The 20,296-nt window shown below is 35.0% G+C and overlaps 1 protein-coding gene across 1 annotated transcript in view; it reads left to right on the top strand.

Annotated features, from left to right (window-relative positions):
- Positions 1 to 20,296, top strand: part of trioa (trio Rho guanine nucleotide exchange factor a) — a 124,435-nt gene that overhangs the window by 11,593 nt on the left and 92,546 nt on the right. The window contains exon 2 of the mRNA XM_073821442.1: positions 14,188 to 14,241. Within this exon, the coding sequence (XP_073677543.1) occupies positions 14,188 to 14,241 (54 nt within the window). The remainder of the gene's footprint in view (positions 1 to 14,187; positions 14,242 to 20,296) is intronic.

Below are 20,296 nucleotides of genomic sequence, written 5' to 3'. Positions count from 1 at the left end.
GAGTTTTCCTCTTCTTTCGGTGCTGTTCTCCTGGGGCTTGTTTTAAAACGATGCTATAATGAGCTCTAATATAACAGCAGACACTTGATCTCAAAGCTCAACTCTCATTTGGGGGACGTTTGTGAGTGCTTGATTGGAGGCATGAATGAATCATGTGGAAGGCCTTCATAAAATCCATAGACTTGAGTATGTGCTCATCATTTAAACATGAGGTGGGTTCCTGTCTTTGAGAGCATGGAGTCTAATGCTGTTAAATGCAGTGCGCTTTCCTATGTTCAGTTACACTCATGTTTAAAGTAGGGTAGTGCATTGTCATAAACAACTTGTCACTGGGATGTCTCAATGATTAATAGACTCACTTGTGTGTATAAATATGTGCATTTTTGATTTCTGGGTTGTTCATAAATAACCTCTGTTACTAGAGGTATCAAAGCTCTAATGCGATGGCATCTTTAGAGTATTTGTGTTATCATACATACTGATTTGTTTCTGATCTGGGATTTTGTGAGGTCTTCTAAGCTAATCTTTATGGGGGGTTGTTTTTCGGATGTCATGCAGCATCACCTTCTTCATTGCTGTTAAGGTCAAGGAATAGGTACGACAGGAGGATGAAGAATAGTGAGAGAGAAGGGAAGAAATGGAGACTGTCAAAATAGATCAGGGAATGAGAGCAGGGGGATGGGGAGATCTCTCTCTCACACTCTTTCTTGCTCTCTCTGTCTGTGTCCTGGTTTTGTTTGATTGATTCCTGTGTGTTTTTGGTCTTTAAACAGCTCGGCCTTTCCCATTTATTTGTTGTCTTTTTTTTTTTTTCTCAACTCAAATTTGTCTAACATGGATGAAAATAATGCTTCTGTGTTCTTTAACTGCTTTGCAGATGCCTGTTAACTGCTGTTTACATTTGCTATTCTATGGTTCATACCTCTGCATTTCATCATTTCAGGTTTAAGAGATACTGCAGATAAATATTTTAAGAAATGAAGTACTTTAAGAATTCATTTGAGAATTAAAGGGATGGTTCACACTAAATTTACCCCATGATTTACTCACCCTCAAGCCATCCTAGGTATATATGACTTTCTTCTTTCAGACGAATATAATTTGAATATAATAGAGGTGTATTAAATGTCCTGGCTCTTCCAAGCTTTTTAATGGCAGTAAATGGTTGTTGAGATTTTGAAGTCCAATAAAGTGCATCCATCCATCATAAAAAGTGTTCTACACTGCTCTGGGGGGTTAATAAAGGCTTTCTGAAGCTAATCGAAAAATATCCATATTTAAAACTTCATAAGTTGCAATCGCGCATGTTCACGAGAGTGATATTCCAGCGGATTACGTAGGACGAAGGTGTAATGTAAGCTCTGGTGAGAATATGCTAGCCTCACAAGAACCTCTTGGTTTATATGGAAATATCCAAATTTTTTCTTTGCATTCCTCGATTTGGACTTTTAATTCATGACCAGTGGGTTACGGTTTGCTCTCTCCACTGCAGTTCCGTGTTCGTCGTCATGTAGAACGCTGCTGTCTTGTAAATACGTGTACAACATTTAGCGGAAGCTAGAGATTACAGTTTATGAAGTTTTAAATATGGATAATTTTCTTACATAAATGTATCTATTCACTTCAGAAGGCCTTTATTAACCCCCAGGGCCATGTGGAGTACTTTTTATGATGGATGGTTGCACTTTATTAGACTATTGAATCTCAACAGCCATTCACTGCCATTATAAAGCTTGGAAGAGCAAGGACATTTTTTAATGTAACTCCAATTGTATTCATCTGAAAGAAGAAAGTCATATGCACTTAGAATAGCTAAAGGATGAGTAAGTAGGAACTCAGGAAATTTTCATTTTTGAGTGAACTATCCCTTTAATTTTACTCATATTTTGCTAAATTATTATTTTTTTAATCGTAATTGTTTTTAAAATGAAATATTTGAATTCAAATACAAACTTAATATTTAAACCCTCTAGCTCACTTGCCTTTTTCCTTGATAACATACTTGTTTTTGTGCAATTAAAATAGGTTTTCTTTTTTTCCTGTTGCTTAAAACGGATCTGTGTGATTATTCTTTCTCAAGATTAAAATATTTCTTGTCAGGTTAATGTGCAGGGACAGCTTCAAGTCATTGGTAGGTTGGTTTCCTGGGAAGTGTAAACACTTCTTTCAACATGAAAGCTGTTTGAGTAGATTCGCACAGCAACATTGGCTCAACCAATGGGTGTGTGTTTGGGGCGGGACTAACTGTACGGCTGAAAGTGAAAAACGGGTGTGGAAACCTGTTTGCAAATTATTTTATCAATAATTTGGCAGTCCCATTTGGTGCTGGTAAAGGTGCAGAAATGATACACTGCAGCTTTAAACAGTTTAACTCCTCAAACCCTTTGTATTTTCACCAACACACAATGACAGTGCACGTCAGCATGCGTCATGCCGTCTGTCTCCTAGCAGAGCATATTTACTGCAGCTCTCCAGACCTCGGGGTGCTGCTCCATGGAGACCTCCAGAATTAGGCCTGTGACGAACATCTTATTCAAGGAAACCTAACCAGTTTTATTTGTACAGTTTGTTGACTGTTTGTTTCATTTGAGTGTTTTTGTGAATGTTTTTGATTAGCTTCTATTTGTCTGATAGATAGTCCAGACATAACATTTCACTTAGTATTTCATAGTGTAATACTTCATCAGCAGTTGTGTGAAATGTTTATATATTTTTTCGCTATACTAACCTGACTGAACTGAAGGAGTCTGTTTATTAAATTAACCATATGTGACCCTGGACCATTTACACACCATATAAAAGCAAAACAAATAAGCTTTCAATTGATGTATGTTTTGTTAGGATATGACAATATTTGGTTGAGATACAGCTATTTGAAAATCTGGAATTTGAGGGTGAAAAAAAATCTAAATATTAAGAAAATCAGTTCTTAGCAATGCATATTACTAATCAAAAATTAAGTTATGACATTTACGGTAGGAAGTTTAGAAAGAATCTTCACAGAGCATGATCTTTACCTAATATCCTAATGATTTTTGGCATAAAAGAAAAATGTGTAATTTTGACTCATACAATGTATTTTTGGCTATTGCTACTGCTACTTAAGGTTTTGTGGTCCAGGGTGACTCAGTTGCACTCAATACACAGTTCGAGTTCCTTCTTGTTTGTTTATTAACTTGCTCTTTGAATTCATTTTTGTAAATTATTGCTGAGCAGAAGTTATAATTTTAACTATTGCTCTTATTTATGCTCCTGAGTGTAAGAAGGCAAGTCAATTCAATTCAAGATCAATTTACCTTTACGAAAGACAATACTTCATTAGCATTTCTGGCACATTTGATGCATACTAAGTAGGGCTGGGCGATTAATCGAAAAATAATCGAAATCGACATTCAGAACCTATAATCGTTAAAATTTTTCCAGGAAGATTATTTCAATTACTTTCCCTTTAAAAAACACAAGCGCTCCGTTACGTTATTCCGCCGACATGTGGAGATGGAGAGCTTAAACAGTATTTATACAGTAAAAAGTATTTACAGGATATACAAGGGTAATTTTATTTAGAGGAGATACTGCTTATTTTCTACTTTTAAAATGAAAAACATTGAAAATTATTTATTTTGTTTCCAATAGTGCAAGTTATTTATTTTCACTAATTTAAGAAAAATGTGACTTTTCGTTTTAAGCAATGCTTGCTTTAATTTCAGTTGTTCAACACTGATGTTCAATTAATAATCATAGATCGTAGATAGTGTGTTTCCTTCAATTATTTTAAAATCAAGTAATGCACCCTTCATCCAAAAATCTCTCGCTTGTAATATGTGAACATATTTACTGTACAAAACTTGTCAGTGAACTATGAGGGCAAAAAAATAATTATTATATAAATATAATTAAATATAATTTTATTAATAAATAAAATAATCGTTTATTAATCGTAATCGGGTTAAAATGTTCAATTAATCGAGATTTTGATTCTAAGCCAAATTGCCCTGCCCTAATACTAAGCCATTGTTTATATTATTGGAGGCCATATTGTAAAGGAGAATTTTTTTTACTGTCATTGTTCAAAACTACATATTTTCATAATCATCTAAACAACTCCTGAGCTAAGCACTGATCTGATGTTTCTTATAGGGCCAATTCACCCAAAAATGAAAATTCTGTCATTAATTACTCACCCTCATGTCGTAAGACCTTCGTTCATCTACAGAACACAAATTAAGATATTTTTGATGAAATTCAAGAGCTTTCTGACCCTGCATAGACAGCAATGCAACTGACGCGTTCAAGGCCCAAAAAGGAAGTAAACACATCAGTAAAAAGTCCATGTGACATCAGTGGTTCAACCTTAATTTTTTGTTAATTGTTTGTGTGCAAAGGAAACAAAAATAAGTATGTCTAGTATGCCTAAAGACTTCGATTAGCTGGTCAGTTTTCATTAACAAAAACTCCATCTCAGTGTGGACGAAAGGCCAAAACGGAGAGAAAAAAAAAAGTGTTTTTCACAAACAAAAACATATTAGTATGAACAAGGCCTAAGTTGTTTTTAAGTTGACTACTGAAATGTTTTAAAAAAAACTTGAAACGGTCAAATGTTCTGAAAAAAAATCAAGATTTATTTTCTGCGATATCACCCAGCTCTTCTGAGCACCAACAAAGAGTTGTGGCAAGCTTAGGCCATGCAGCCTAACCTTCAAAATATCAGACATCAACACATGAAAGCGCCTCAGATTTGGCGGTTGAGCTTAATCTAATTGCACCATGGGGAAATACGTCTTTTGGTGTGTGATAGGGATCAGAATGCTCTCTCTTGTGTTGGCATTGGCTCTGAACTGCTTCCCGGACAGCTCAGGGTAGTTAAAGCTCTGAAACGGAGTCATACTTAACCCTCTGCCGCAGCTTTGTTATTTGTTCGTTGCAGAGACCCGATTATGAGCCAGATAGCAAGCATGTGGCAATGAGAGGGCCACTTTTCCTCAAACACATGATTCACGGATGAGTCTGATCGATGACTATCCGCCTGCTGCACTACAAAAGGAGGGTCTGATCACAATGACTGGGCTTGTGTGGTAAGAAAGTGGCAGGGGTGTCGACACGTGGGCTTGAATCACAGCAGCCCTATGCTTTTGTTCATGTTTGGCTTTGAGTGGAGGGGCTTTTGGATCTGACTAAAGTTGTAGACTTGTAACAAACACACATCTGACCTTGTGTTAGTGTGTATCTTTGTATTGTAAGTCTGTTTACGTCACTAGCTCATTTCCTGTTTGGTCACACCAAAAGGAAAGAAGTGACCTCACAACAGCCCTGTTATGTGTGTATTGTTTTGTTGCTGGCGTATGTTTTGCGGTTGTGTGAAATTCAAGTCTTAAAATCACTTTCAGCAACATGCAATGGGTCTGTTGTCTTCTGTAAGCTACTGAATAGTTCGTGGTCGCTTCCTGGGAGTAAACGGCTCTTTGCTGGGGATTTGGAATGAAAGCGGAAAAATTATTTTTCTCCCCAGGAGTGGATTTGAACCAGGCCTTTTCCACTGTCCGCTTGACTTGTGTTTCCTTATTTGGACTGGAATAGTGTGCTTGATCTTGTAATCGGTTGCCTTCAACGGTTTACTTTTGAATGCTGGCCTGTTCATGTTTGTGTGATTTTTGGCAAGTTTTGTCTGTTTTCGAATGCGAGTGAGTTAAACGAGCGATTCATCTTTACCACCTCATGATAAATCACCCATTCAGCTAGTCCACTTTACGTTAAATGTCTTGTGCATAAACAGACTTTTTAGAGAAGTGTTTTTAATTTACTGGAGGCTATGTTGTGTGGTCTGAGTATATATGTTAGCGCGGTGCACGTTAAGTGTCACAGTTGTGAGTAACCGTGTCAGGCATGCGCTTGGCATTGCAAGTATGTCCCACGTGTTTATATTTGGTCTCTGGTCTCTATTCAACCTCACTTTGATGTTCCACCCTACAGAAGGAAAACATAGCAGATGGAATTTGTGTTGTGAAATGCTTTCTACCATCTTTTGCTAACAAAAGTAGCAGAAAGTAACTTAGTTGACCTAGTGTTATCTGTAAGAGTGTTTTTTTTTTGCACCTACACTGAAGACTGGAGTAAAGGCTGCTGGAAATGTAGCTTTGTAATCACAAAGAATTAATTACTTTTGAAAATATATTTAAATGTTCTTTCAAATTGTATTAATATTTCACAGTGTTACACATCTACCACGTTCAAGACCCAGAAAGCTATCATTAAAATAGTTCATGTGACATCAGTGGTTCAACTGTAATGTTATGAAGCTACAAGAATACTTTGTGCGCAAAGAAAACAAAAATAACTTTGTTTAACAATTTCTTCTCTCCTGTGTCAGTCTTTGCTGTGCGTTCACATGGAGTTTCATTGCTGTCTATGCAGGGTTAGAAAGCTCTCGGATTTCAGCAAAAATATCTGAATTTGTGTTCCAAAGAGGAACAAAGCTCTTGGCTTTGAAACAACATGAGTTTGAGTAATTAATGACAGAATTGTCTTTTTTGGGTGAACTAACCCTTTAACTATGTGTTGTGATATATACATCCAGTGAGTCAGATGTTATTTCAGTAACTCTGATTCAGTAAGTCATTATATTGATTCATAACGGAGATGGCCAACTTTTTTTTTTTTTTTTTTTCTCAGACTAATGAATCTGGAGGTTGGAAGTTGTTTTGACTGATTTATTCAAAGAACTACATAAGAGTCATTTGTTCATGAATCAGACTACACTGGTTGGGCTGTATGTTTTTGAGTGTGGCAAAGAATTTATGAGCTACGTATTGCCTGTATATTTTTATTATTATTTTTATCTTGTATTTCTTTTTATGTCTAAAAACTCGCAACTAGGGGCATGCAATAATGACAAAAAATGATATTTCGATATTTTCTGGAATTTTATTGATAACTATATAGACAATATTTAGTTATATAGTTGTGTGTTATTGTGCCGGTACTTGACAGGTTTAGGAGTGCCATAGACTGCTGACACCCAACACTTTTGATATTCTTCATATTCTGTGATTGTGATTAGTTTGCAGGAGTAACAGAAATTAGGGCTGCGCAATAAATCGAGATTAATCGGAAGCTGCGATTGGCATGCGTATCTTTTAGTGAAGCACGGTGATCTGTGATCTCCATTTCTGTGATCTGTGATCAGCAGTAAATCTTCATCCAAAGGCCAGAGGGCGCTCTGTGTCTCGGAAACGCCAAAAACACCTGAAGGAGAAACCTAGAGAATACCTATAGCAGCAGCTAAATAAACGGAAGATTTAACTGCTTTCATTCATTCAACATGATTAATAAACACTACTATGACAATATATGGTTTACTGAAGTTCGTATTATTGTAATTTTCATTAGAATAATGTATACTTATAATGCAATGCGTTAATCACTGCTTAGAATATTATGAACTATGTTATGTGCGTTATTATGTCTAAGAAGCCACATCATTTCACAGACGGATTCATTTTAAACACTTGGCTGACGTTATGAAGTAAGTTTGAAGTAAAAATATTATTAAATGTGGTATTTTCACGTGCTTTGAGATGTAGCACCATTTTTTACACAGCGCCGTAGTTCACTGAGAAGCTACGCAAACAGCTGCCATTATCGCAAACGATTTCTTTTCGATTTTATAATCGTTCGATTAAATCGATTTCGATTATGAACACGATTAGGCGTAGCTTCTAAGTGAACTACGGCTCTGTGTACTACATGCTGCTTCATCTCAAAACAGGTGCTGGAGATTTACGGCTAATCAAAGAACTGGCTTTATTGACAAAATGCACACGACAATCGCCTTAGATTAATCGCCCAGCCCTAACAGAAATAAACTTTTCCAATAAGGTTAAATTGACTTGGGCATTTTTACCCTTTTATAAGGCCACTTTTCTAACCTAATTAAATGTATTCATCATCTTGTGTGTCAAATTAAATTTAATCAATAAATTCAAATAGAAAGTCACAATAGGGTTTTGGTATTTTAAAACAAAATGTTGAAAAACTGATATTTGAAATGATTTTTGGAAAAAGGGAAAATACGTTAAATCTAAAATCGTGAGTAGGTAATAGGGCTGTGCGATAAATCGCATGCGATTGTCATGCGTATCTCATCAGTAAAGCCGGTTCTGTGATTAGTGGTAAATCTCCATCACGTGCGTTCAGATGGTGCGGTATTTAAAACACTGAGCCGTAGATCACTGAAAAGCTACGCAATATTGCGTTCAAAATCGAATGCGATTCATCCGCGATTTTGAACGCGATATTGCGTAGCTTTTCAGTTTGCCACAGTTTAACTCCACTCGAAGTGTAGTAACATCTAGAAGCAATATGAATGCTCCTGAGCTAAATTTCGAGTGTCCCAGAAAAGGGTATGAATACTTATGCAACGGGGTCTTTTTTATTTTTAATAAATTTGCACAAATGTTAAAAACCTATTTTTTGCTTTGCCATTATGGAGTAGGGAGTGTAGATTGATGTGGGAAAAAAAGTAATTTAAATTAGTTTAGCATAAGGCAGCAACATAACAAAATGTGAAAAAAATGAAAGGGTTTGAATAATTTCGCCAGGCACTGTATATATATTGCACACCGCTGTATATGTGGGGCTGTATATACAGCAGTGGTCTATACAAACACTGGTTTACTATTACCAATACTATGATATTCCTAATAATACCACAGTATATATCAAAATGCCATCATGAGTTTGATACCATGACTATGCATGTGTATATATAATTTGTGTGGCCTTTATATAACACTTTTATCACCTAATTGTCTCACAGCACCAATCTCTGTGACATCAGAGAGATGCAGATGGGATTTTGTGGTGGTGTGTTGGAGAAGCGCGTGTCTGATGTAGAAAGAGGATCTGAGAGGAAGAGAGAGAGGGTGTGTACTGTGTCTGATTAGAGAGACCCTTTTCTGTCAGCAAGTCTCTTGCTTTTCCCTCCCCCACCTGCCAGCCAGCCCTAACACACCACACCTACAGCACAGACCAACACACAACACAAAAAGACTCTTCCAGGAAGAGCATTGTTAACATACCTGTTGAGAAATGTACTGGGAAGTCATATGTCCCCTGTCTAACGTTGCATGTAATTGCAGCCAGTGTTAATTTATGGTATGTTGTTAGTGTCACGTGACATGACCTGACTGCAGTTGTGTGATTGAGTGGCTGTTTTTGAGTGTGGTGTTGCAGTTGAACCACAGAGAAAATTAATTTTTCAGATATCTAACAGCAGTATCAAGTATAACATTTATCTAGGTATTTAATAATTGAATGCTTTAAAAATTAAATAGTTTTTAATAAGTTTAAAAATGTGGAAAATCTGATTGGCTGCATATAAATAACAAAAATTAGAAATGTTATATAAAGGAGTATTTTAGTAAAGTTTGACACGTCCTGTTTTTAAGCTTACCTGTTTACATTCATTAATTTCATGATAAATGTGATTGTTCAAAAGTAGTCAGGTGGCCATTTGTAATGCCAGTTCCAAAACGTATCACATTATTACAATGTAGAAAATCAAAATAGACTTTAGTTATCATTTTGTAGCAGTGGTAGTTAAGCTAACAGGCAAATCAGCTATTAGTGGTATGCAACAAAACCGGTTGGCTAACCAGTTACCTTGTGAACTAACTACAAGAAAAGACCATTTATAGCTTTTGTTAATAGAATATGAAATGGATATTCATTTAGATTTTTTAAAAAGCATCTTAATGATCATATTGTGAATGATTTATCAATTATACCCTACCAGTCAGTAACATTTTTACAGTAACATTTTTAATGATTGTTAAATAAGTCTCTTCTGCTCACCCAAGCTGCTCACAGCAAAAACAACAAAATTTTGATATTTTGCTAGGGATGCACCGAAATGAAAATTCTTGGCCGAAAACGAAAAAGAGGAAACCAAGGCCGAAACACCGAAAGAATTAGAGTCGGTTCTAAGATGCCTCAGAAAATTGCCGTGGTATAAACACAAGCATAGAGTAGATAGCACCGCAGATGTGTACAGCGAAAATGGGTAAGAGATTTATTCATCATACAGTGTACATAGATTAAGTGTAGACAGTCATTAGGATAACAGAGGTAGTAAAATGTGGTTTAGGCTGAATTAAATACGATATATGAGAATCCGTCTGTATATAGTAAACATAAACATTCACCTCAGTAACATCTGTATGCTTAACTAGAATTACAATGCGATAAAATGGCGCTAAACATATGCATGTGAATTACACGCACATCGCTTCTCCACAATCAATATGAACTGAACTACAACATGAACTGATGACAAAGATCAGACATACAGCGGTAACATTATCGCAATATGATGGGTAAAGAAAGATACATTCATTTACATTCACGCACGCACATTTACCGCTCCCTGAAGATAGCAGAGAATGAAACCGAAAGTAAACTTGAACCTCTCTGACAGAACTACCGTCAGCGCTCTGTACACGCACAACTGTCACAAGTCACACGCACTACCCATACAAAACGAGTAAGGAATTTATTACATATTGACATTTACATATTATTAAATAAATTAGCACGATAGTATCGTGTATCGACGATCTCACAGGCTGACGATAGGACGATATGAAAATTGTGCATATCGCCCAACACTAATTTAAACAATTATTATCAATCAAGTATTATAATACTTAAATAACATATACATATATTTTACTGTCTTTGTTTAAATTTAAGTTTAAGTTTTTTGTTTTTGTAAAAAATTGTTTAAATTTTTATAACACATTATCTTGTGGATCCATCAGTTCACATTTGCAAGTCTACGCGTTTCTCTTCCAGCAGGAGGCGCTGTCAGACTGGTACACAAAGCAGCGCAGCAAATGACTTTGAAAGTGCAGCGCTCATATTTATTCAATGGATAGCCTTTTGAAGTTTTTTCGCAATTCTTGTCTTTCAGTCCCCACATTTAAGACCACCTGAAATTATAATTAAGACTTTCTTAACCCCTAATAACACTGCAGTCATCAATAAAAATTAAGAGCTTTATTTCAAGAACCGACTTTCAAAAACAAACCTTACACAAAATACGTTTCTTTTTATTTTTTCCCACCATGTTCGGGGCACAAGAAAAATATTAGGGGACTAAATTAATATCAGCATATGAAGTATAATCGTCTCATTGCCTCTGAGAGAATACACGTCAGATGCTGAAAGCACTGTCAGTTTTTACTTTCACTTTCACATATTGTGCAGTTTTCACGTTGCTTGTGTGATATCCATTGGCTCACCTCCATGGTTTAAAACATAAATATTTATAAAAAAATACAGTATATAGAAAATGCATATCTTTAAAATATTGTGACGTAACACCAATGTAAAGCCATTGTTTTTCACTCACTGAAAGCTACATCTGTCTCGATCTGTGCTCTCATCACTGGCTGCCCGCACGACTGCAGACACACCCCCTCTTGAAATTTCGGCATTACAAGTTTTGCAAATCGCTATCTGTGGGTCTTTCTTAGATATACTGAAATACGTCCACACCGCAGATGTGTTGCTTCAGACAAGCACGTGCAGGCTGCGGTTTCCGTTTGCGTCAACGTATTGTTTCGGCCGTGCTGTTTCGGTGATAATCTTTCGGACAAAAACCGAAAATGCACTTTTGGGCCTTTTTCGGCCGAAAATTTTCGGTGGCTGAATATTAGGTGCATCCCTATATTTTGCTTTTTATTTCGGATAAATGCTGTTCTTTGGATCTTTATATTTATTATAGAATACTTAATACTTTTATTTATATTGATAATAATAATAAAAAATGTTTCTTGAGCAGCAAATAAGCATCATTCATGTGACATTCATATAATGATGTTGAAAATGTAGCTTTGATCACAGGAATAAATTAAAATGTAAAATATATTCAAATAGAAAGCAGTTATTTTAAATAGTAAATTTTTTTTACAATATTACCGATTTTGCTGATTTTTGGATTAAATAAATGCAGACTTGGTGAGCAGAAGTGACTTCTTTAAAAAAACAAAAATCTTTGTCAAAAAACATTTTACTGAGTGTATATTTTGATGAGATTTTTTTGGAATTGGTCATTTTTATTAAATTGTCATAACTTATATTCTAAAAACAACATATATTTCTCTTGTGATGGACGTCACTTTTAAAGCTGTGAATGTAGGGTGCAGTAAATGGCTGGTCCTGATAAGAAAACCAATTCTGGCATGAAGAAAGTACAACCTTTGCTTTTGAATCTTTTTGCACACGCTCCTTTTTCATCCTGCCCTCACATGCTCCATTTTTCGTAGATAAGCATGTGACTACATGCAACATGTGCCAGTAACGCTGCTTTTTGCATTCTTGTAAAACAGAAGCTCCCATGATTCCCCTCTGTCAGGCAGTTTATGTGTGATATAGAGGTCAGAACCTCTGCTGGATTAGTCTAGTGACTGGTGCCCAGACTCAAAGCTTAACCTCCATGCCAACATCAGCATGTTTTAGGGTCACTGGAGCAGCTCAGCTTGAAGCAAAGTGTTTTTTTACATTTCCAGATCTTGGGTGTGGTGTTAATTCGCAAGTAGAGGAGAAGTGAAGCGTATGGAGTCAAAACTGTAGTCAACTGTTCTTCTTATCTGTCTGTTTGTGAGAGAATACAAAAAAAAAAAAACATCCCCAGGCACCACAAGCACTGGAGATCTTAAAAGGCTTTAGTCAGCATTGAAATTGAATTTAATTTGGCTTAAAGTAAATTGAAGCTGTGTTATTCAGCTACTTACACAGGCAGCTGACTTCCAAGGCATCCTCATCTTGGGGGTTGAGTGAATCGTAGTTGATCCATGATCCGTACAGACCAGACTTCATGGTTTGCATATGTGATCTGTGAATTTATTGCAAAATGTAACCATAATAGTAATAGAGTAAAAGTTTCTAATTTGCACGTGTTTACACAAGCGCAAGAAGAGGCGAAAGATAACTTGATTCTTGAACACTGAACTGAATCCTCTTTCGCACTTCCTCGCATTTGAACAGACACGTAGAAAAATTATAACAAAGTGGCTGTTCATTTGTCTTTAATTATCTTGTGTAGTTAGGCTAGTAGTTTTTGCTGTGGTATCAAATAAGTACAAAGTTAAAAATTTTTTTTATGTTTTTAATCATAAAACTGAACCTTATGAAAATCTATGAATCTCTTTTGTTTCATTTTTTTCTATTTTTCTTCTTAAAATAGTACACGCGCTAAAATAAAAAAAAGAAATAAAATATAAAAAATGATCTGTTCTCTCGCAAAGATATTTGGTTTCCTCACAACATTTGCACTCCCTTGCAAAGATAATTAATTTGCATTCTCTCGCAAAGATATTTGCGTTCCCTCTTGAAACTTTTGCGTTTTCACAAAGATATTAGCATTCCCTCGGATAAGATTTGTTCCCTCACAAAAATTTTGCCTTCCCCCACAATGATATTTGCATTCCCTTGCAAAGATTTTTGTTCCCTCACAAAACTTTTGCGTTCTCCTGCAAAGATGTTTGCGTTCCCTCACAAAACTTTTGCATTCGCCTGTAAAGATATTTTCGTTCCCTCACAAAACGTTTGCGTTCCTCTGTAAAGATGTTTGCGTTCCATCACAAAACTTTTGCGTTCCCCCGCAAAGAAATTTCTTTCCATCTTAAAACTTTTGCGTTCCCTCACGTATCTCTTGCATTCTCTTGCAAAGATGTTTGTGTTCGCTTGCAAAACTTTTGCGTACTCTTGCAAAGATATTTGCGTTCCCTTGCAAAAGTTTTACTTACTTTGCAAAGATAATTGCGTTCACTTGCAAAACTTGTGTTTCCTCATAAAACTTTTGCGCTGTCTCGGAAAGATATTTGCGTTCCCTTGCAAAGATAATTGCATGTGCTCGCTGAACTTTTGTGTCCCGTCTCAAAACTTTTGCATCCTCTCGCAAAAATATTTGTTCCCTTGCAAAACAAGTTAAGCTCAGACAAACAATGCCTGTTTACTTTACAGCTTGCAGTGGTTCTTACAGCTCCATATGTTCACAATGGGTGGTTTTTCCACAAGCATATCCTTATAGGGGCTCCATAACTATCAACTGTAATGAAGCTGGTATTTTACAGACTATCTTTAGTTGGTCTAACTCATCTATTTTTGTTTGTTTTTTTTTCTCTATAGATTGTGCGCTTTCAAAATGTGAGCCTAAAGCCGATGTCTCCAATCAAAAAACAGGTAAAAAACTTTCAACCGCTGATAGTTTATATACATGCTTAATTATTGAGCCTGACTGGCCAGTAATCCTCAAGTTTCAACACAACCTAAAGAAACATCTAATTTTGCTCTTTACTTTCACCTGTGTTTTTCTGCTTGGCAGGTTTTGCCTTTGTTTGTTTTGTCTGTACATTATCATGAAAGGAAAGACGTGTTTGAGGGTACTTGTCTCTGTTTGATGTTTTGACTACATGTCTGTTTCTGCAAAGGAAGCACTGCAAATATCATGTCTGCTTGATAAACATCAAACAACAGAAAGTGTGTGACGTCGTGTATACACAGACAACCAGTGAGTTGTTTTATCCGCGACTTGAACCCTGACTCAGATCAGCCATTCATCCATTAATATAAACTTCTTTCCTTGTCCGCAGCACTGGGCAGTGCAAACAGCTCTCTGGTCATGATCAGGAGCATATGTTGTGTATGATACACATTCTTTACATCTCTGACATGGCTTTCAGTCAGGAAATCTCTGCTCCCAGAGCCACAGAAATGTTGACAGTTCACACTTGCGGGGTTAAAATGAACCACATGTGCGCAATAGGGAGGAATCTGCCAGTGTTTTCAGAGCGAGACATCCAGCAGTTCTGTCATGAACACTTTTATAGCCTGCGCTTGCTGTAAGGAAGGTTTTACTACCCTAAAGTATGCTTCTCCAAATATCCAGTCCATACTTCTATAAAAGTAATAGTATCCAGCGTTGGGGAAGTGAAACTGTGGCTTGCCAAGCTACTCATATTTTAAAATAGCTTAGATCGTCAAGATGCTCATTTGGTAAGTAGTTATTTATCTTTTTAAATGAATGACGATCAGATGAAATAATCGTGACAGTATGTTCTAATAATGAGGATTTTGATTCACTCTTGCACCTAGAATTTTTTTTTTATTTGGTTCAACAACAACAACAACATTATTTTACACTCCTTTTGTGTGATTTAAAACTTTAGTTCACTCCTAAATTAAAATTCCTGGCAATTTACTACCTCCCACGTTATCCAAGATGTTCATGTCTTACTTTCTTCAGTTGAAAAGAAATTTGGTTTTTGAGGAAAACATTCCAGGATTTTTCTCCATATAGTGGACTTTAATGGGGATCAACAGGTTGAATTGTGCTTTTAATGCAGCTTTAAAGTGCTCTACACAATCACAGCTGAGGATTAAGGGTCTTATGTAGCAAATGATGGGTCATTTTATATATATATCTATATATCTATATATACAAATTTACATGCATTACATACTACCAACCCAGTGTTTACAAAGTGAATGTGCAAAGAAAGTCAAATGCCTTTTACAAAAAAAGGTTAAATAACTATATTGGATGATTTTTGAAGTTGGAAAAGAAAACGAGATGGAGTTTTTCACCCTACCCTAGCTTTTTGAACCAGTTTTTTGACAAAGAACTGAAGTCGCACATACTCAGCTAGTGCAAGACAAGCATTTGTGGTTTAAAAGTAGGCTATATAAATTATTTATTTATTTTTTTTAGAAAATGACCGATCGTTTCGCTAGATAAGAACCTTATTCCTTGGCTGGGATCATGTAGAGCCCTTTAAAGCTGCATTGAAGTCTGATAAATGGAGAAAAATCCTGAAATGTTGTCCTCAGAAACCTTAATTTCTTTTTGACTGAAGAAACAAAGACATAAACATCTTGAATGACATAAGTGTGAGTAAATTATCAGGGAAATTACTGTTGAAGTGAATTGATTTAAGAGATAGAGGTCAGTTTAGGAGAGCTTGTTTCATTTCTGCCTAATTTTACTTATCTGTAATTCTGCATGCACAATATAATGTGGCATTAATCAGCAGTTTTGTCACGCTTTACCACTGTTTGTTTTGGAAAAAGTAGCTTGATGCTTTAAAAACTGCATTTGTTTTGAAGAGCTGAGGTATATTCATCATGAAAAATATTAGAACCTGTTGCTTTAAAGAAACCAATAATTGATATCATATTGCTATCAGCAGCGTATATGTATTTTATAAATATCATGAGATCTTGGTAGTGCTGTGGCAACAAAGCCGGGAGTCTGATGTGAATTTGCTCTATATAGCGTAACGTGATGCATAATTCACCCACCATCTGTTGTATTATTCCCTACAAACATTTCTGAGCAACTAATATTTTTTCCATTCATAATAAAGCGAAGGCTTTGTGTTTGAATTCATGTACAGTTTCTCAGCTCGAACATGCAAAGAGTTCCTGAAAAACAGCTGTGTTTGTGCCTTTGGCTATGTTTGGAATTGAATACTAGGTTATGTGAAACAGTATGCAGTTATGCAATGGCAAATATGTCAGTATGCTACGTTGTTGTCATATGACCTCCCTGTTTCATGCTGGAAGTGACTTCCAGTTGTCTTAGTAATAAAAATGGTCATTTGCACTTTAATTCAGTATCAAATAATGAATTAAGAATTAAGATATTTCAGTTTCTTTCATCGTATGCGCTTTTATACTTATACTTGGCACACTGCACAATACTTATTGCAGAGAATGTTAATATTATAGTTTGCTTTTCATTTGTAGTTAAAGATATCAGCTGTTTTAATGATACTGAGGACCACCTAATTGTTTGCAAACATGAATACCCTTGTTTTGAATGATCTGATGTTCTGTGTTTGTTGATTGGCTGCTGCTGACCTCTGCTTGCTGCTGATTGGCTAATGGAGCACCTGTCTGTTTGATTATTGGGTGAAGCAGCGCGACTCAGCTGCTGTAATCTCTCACATTCTCACCTCTCTCTGTCAGCCAGTTTCTGAACATGAGCCCCCTGCAGGAAGCATTCATGACTCTGTGCCAAAGAATAACTGCTGTCCCTAAATATTTCATTCAAAATGGCTTCCATTGAGAGACTGAACCACTTGCAGCTCTCTTACTACAGTACAAAATACAGCTTTAGACCAATCCATATGACATACCTGCAAACTTGTCGCTTTTCGGCGATAATCGCCGTTTTCATTGTCAATTGGGTCATTCACGTGAATCGTGTAGAACCGGAGAGTTTTTTTAGGGAGGGAGGGGGGGGGGGTTGGGCTTGACATCTGGGCCGATCGGAATCTCAACTGAGCTCGCGCCTGTCAAGAGAGGGAGGTGGGGGTGGGCTTGCGTGCCATGTAGGCCATTATTGGACAATTCTTATAAATGACATTTTTCCTGGACCAATCTCAGCGCTTGCTTCAGTATCTTGAAACACACTGCCATCTGTGTTCGCGCCTGTCAAGAGACACCTGACCTAATGTGGAAACTCTGATGGAAATTGAAATGACCGTATGCACGGAGCGTTCTTTAGAACTTCTGCATAAAGATAAGCAGCTCGTAAACTTCCGCTAAAGCTCATCTTATATGTGCTATATATTAGGTGGACACTCTTGAGACTGATCTACTGCCTCGTTCTTATCAGAAACTGAGAAAAATGATAATTGCAACATTATAAACAATGTTAGCGACGTGAACATTCAGTTTCTTATTATTTAACAACATATCATTTAAATGCGGAGCCTGGTAATCCCCTACTCTCTGTATCCGCATAGTTATTTAAATACTGACAGCTAAACACTGTCATAACGTGTTTAGGCTAATGTTAGCTAGCAAGCCATATTTCTCTTCAAGGACATCTTAATCGTATTCTTGATAATCACTAACTTGCCTTCAAAGTCATGAACACATTTTTAAAATCTTATCACAATATTTTAAAGCCTTTATTATTTTCCTACAGTTGTGAAATAAAATGTACTTCAAGGACTCATTTTTCATTCATAAAAAACTGCATCAGACAAAATGACTTTTCGCAGAAAACAACGTCTTTTTTTAAAATAATATGGAATTACCCATATAACCAATAGATGGCAGCAGAGGATTATTTATTATGCAGCTGCCTTTTAAACTCCCTATATTTTTCAAGACGGCTTTCTTTTTGATTTATTATACAATATCTAGTATAATAAATTGTAGTACTTTTACTGCCCTTAAGAGTGTGTGTGTGTATATATATATATATATATGTGTATATATATATGTATATATATATATATATATATATATATATATATATTATAGCAAGTGCAGAAAGACATTAAGCTCACACACAAACAGCCTATAAGGGTGAATTATTTAAATACTTATATATAGTTCACTACAAACTACGTTAAATATTGATGGTATAAAAAATAAATAATGCACTCAATGTGAATCGATAATTCCTATATATTGAAATATTTCATATAATTTAATAACTACATCTTTTAAGTTTTATCTTGAACTGTAAAATATATTAAATAGTTTGTGAATGTTTTTCAGTTTCCCTCCATGGCGTTTGCGTGCGTGTGTGTGTTTGTGAAACCCTTGTCCAGGCTAAGAAGGAAAAAAATAATGTTTTTCAGTATAATATAATTTGTGTTTTGGTTCTTTTGTTGTTTTTAGTTGTTCTTACTCGAGTTCAAGTCAGACCCCACCCCCCCACCCCCCGTTCCCCCCCTCCAGAGACTGTCACCTTTTTTTCTCTGATGAGTTTGCAGGTCTGATATGAGTTCAGGCATTGTAATGGTATAAATGAAGTATTTATTGTACAATATAGGCTACACATTCCTCTCGCAAACATCCTGACACAGAAAAGTTGCTTGGGTCCCGCAGCTGCGCTTTCTATAAATAGATGGCATGACCCACCCCATCAAAGAGTCTTTGGCCCTCTCAGTACCCACAAAGCACATGACCAACAGATACACAAACATGTGCTCATAGGCTGTTCTGACATTACAGTCACAGGAGATCACTGTCCAAACAAGATAGGCCTGGATTGGAGCGTTATAGTGCTCTAGTGAGGCTAAATGCAGACCTGAATCTCCAAAGTGTCCACCAAAATAAAAAGGCTAGTTTTTAGCATTGTAACACCGTTTTAAATCTGAGGTGGGTCCCAAATCGTGTACTGATGCACTATTCTATTTTTGAAGTAGTAAAACATCAACTGTAATACAGTTAAATAGGATGTATTTGTATGTTGCTTGCACAAAAAAATCTGTTTAACAGAGAACATGGCTAACTTTAAATTGAGTTTTTTTTTTTTTTTTTTTTTTTTTTGTTATTGCAGAAGATAACCGGACCATGACAAACAGCCAAACTGTGTTACTGTTACTAGGGTGTTACTAGCTCTCAAGTGCATACCAAACTGTCCCAAATTATTATGGGATTCTAGACCCTAAATGTAGCTTGTGTCCCTCATTTTTATTTATTTTATTTTATTTTTTATTATTGTTTTATTTTATTTTTGATTTACTTCATTTTATTTTGTATTGTATTTTATATTATTTTGATTCGATTTTTTTTAAATATTTTTTAATTTTATTAAATATAATACATATTTTTATTTATTTTATAGTATTTTATTTTTTGATTAAATTTAAAATGTTATATTATTTTTATAAAATAAAAATAAAATATGTTTTTAATTTATTTGATTTATTATATTTTTATTTTGTAAAATTAATTATTTTTATGTATTATATATGTATTTTATTTTTTAAAATATAATTATTCATTTATTTTTATTTTTGATTATATTTTTGATTATTTTTTTATTTTATAAAATAAAATACATATTTGTGTTTATTTTATTTTTCATTTCATTTTTTAAATTATATTTTTTTGTTTTATATTAGTAGTTAAATTAAAAATTATTTGATTATTTGCATTGTATTTAAATTTTCTTATTTTGTATCTGATTTTAATTTTTTATTTTATGAAATAAAATTTATATTTTTAATTTTATTTTTAATAATTTTTGATCTGATTTCATTATTTTGTATTTTTTTTTAATTAAAATAAAGCAAAAATCTTTATTATTATTTTTTATTATATTAATTTTAAATGTAATTATTTTTGATCAGATTTCATTATATTTTGTATTTTATTTAATAAATAAATATTTTTCTATATATTTATTTCATTTAAAATTTTTTTGTATTTTTGTATTTTTTATTCAGATCAGTATTAATATTATTTTTGATCAGATGTTTCAGATTTT

This window comes from Garra rufa, chromosome 17 (assembly GCF_049309525.1).
Source record: "Garra rufa chromosome 17, GarRuf1.0, whole genome shotgun sequence".
Lineage (NCBI taxonomy): Eukaryota > Metazoa > Chordata > Actinopteri > Cypriniformes > Cyprinidae > Garra > Garra rufa.
This window is presented reverse-complemented; position numbering and strand designations above follow the sequence as displayed.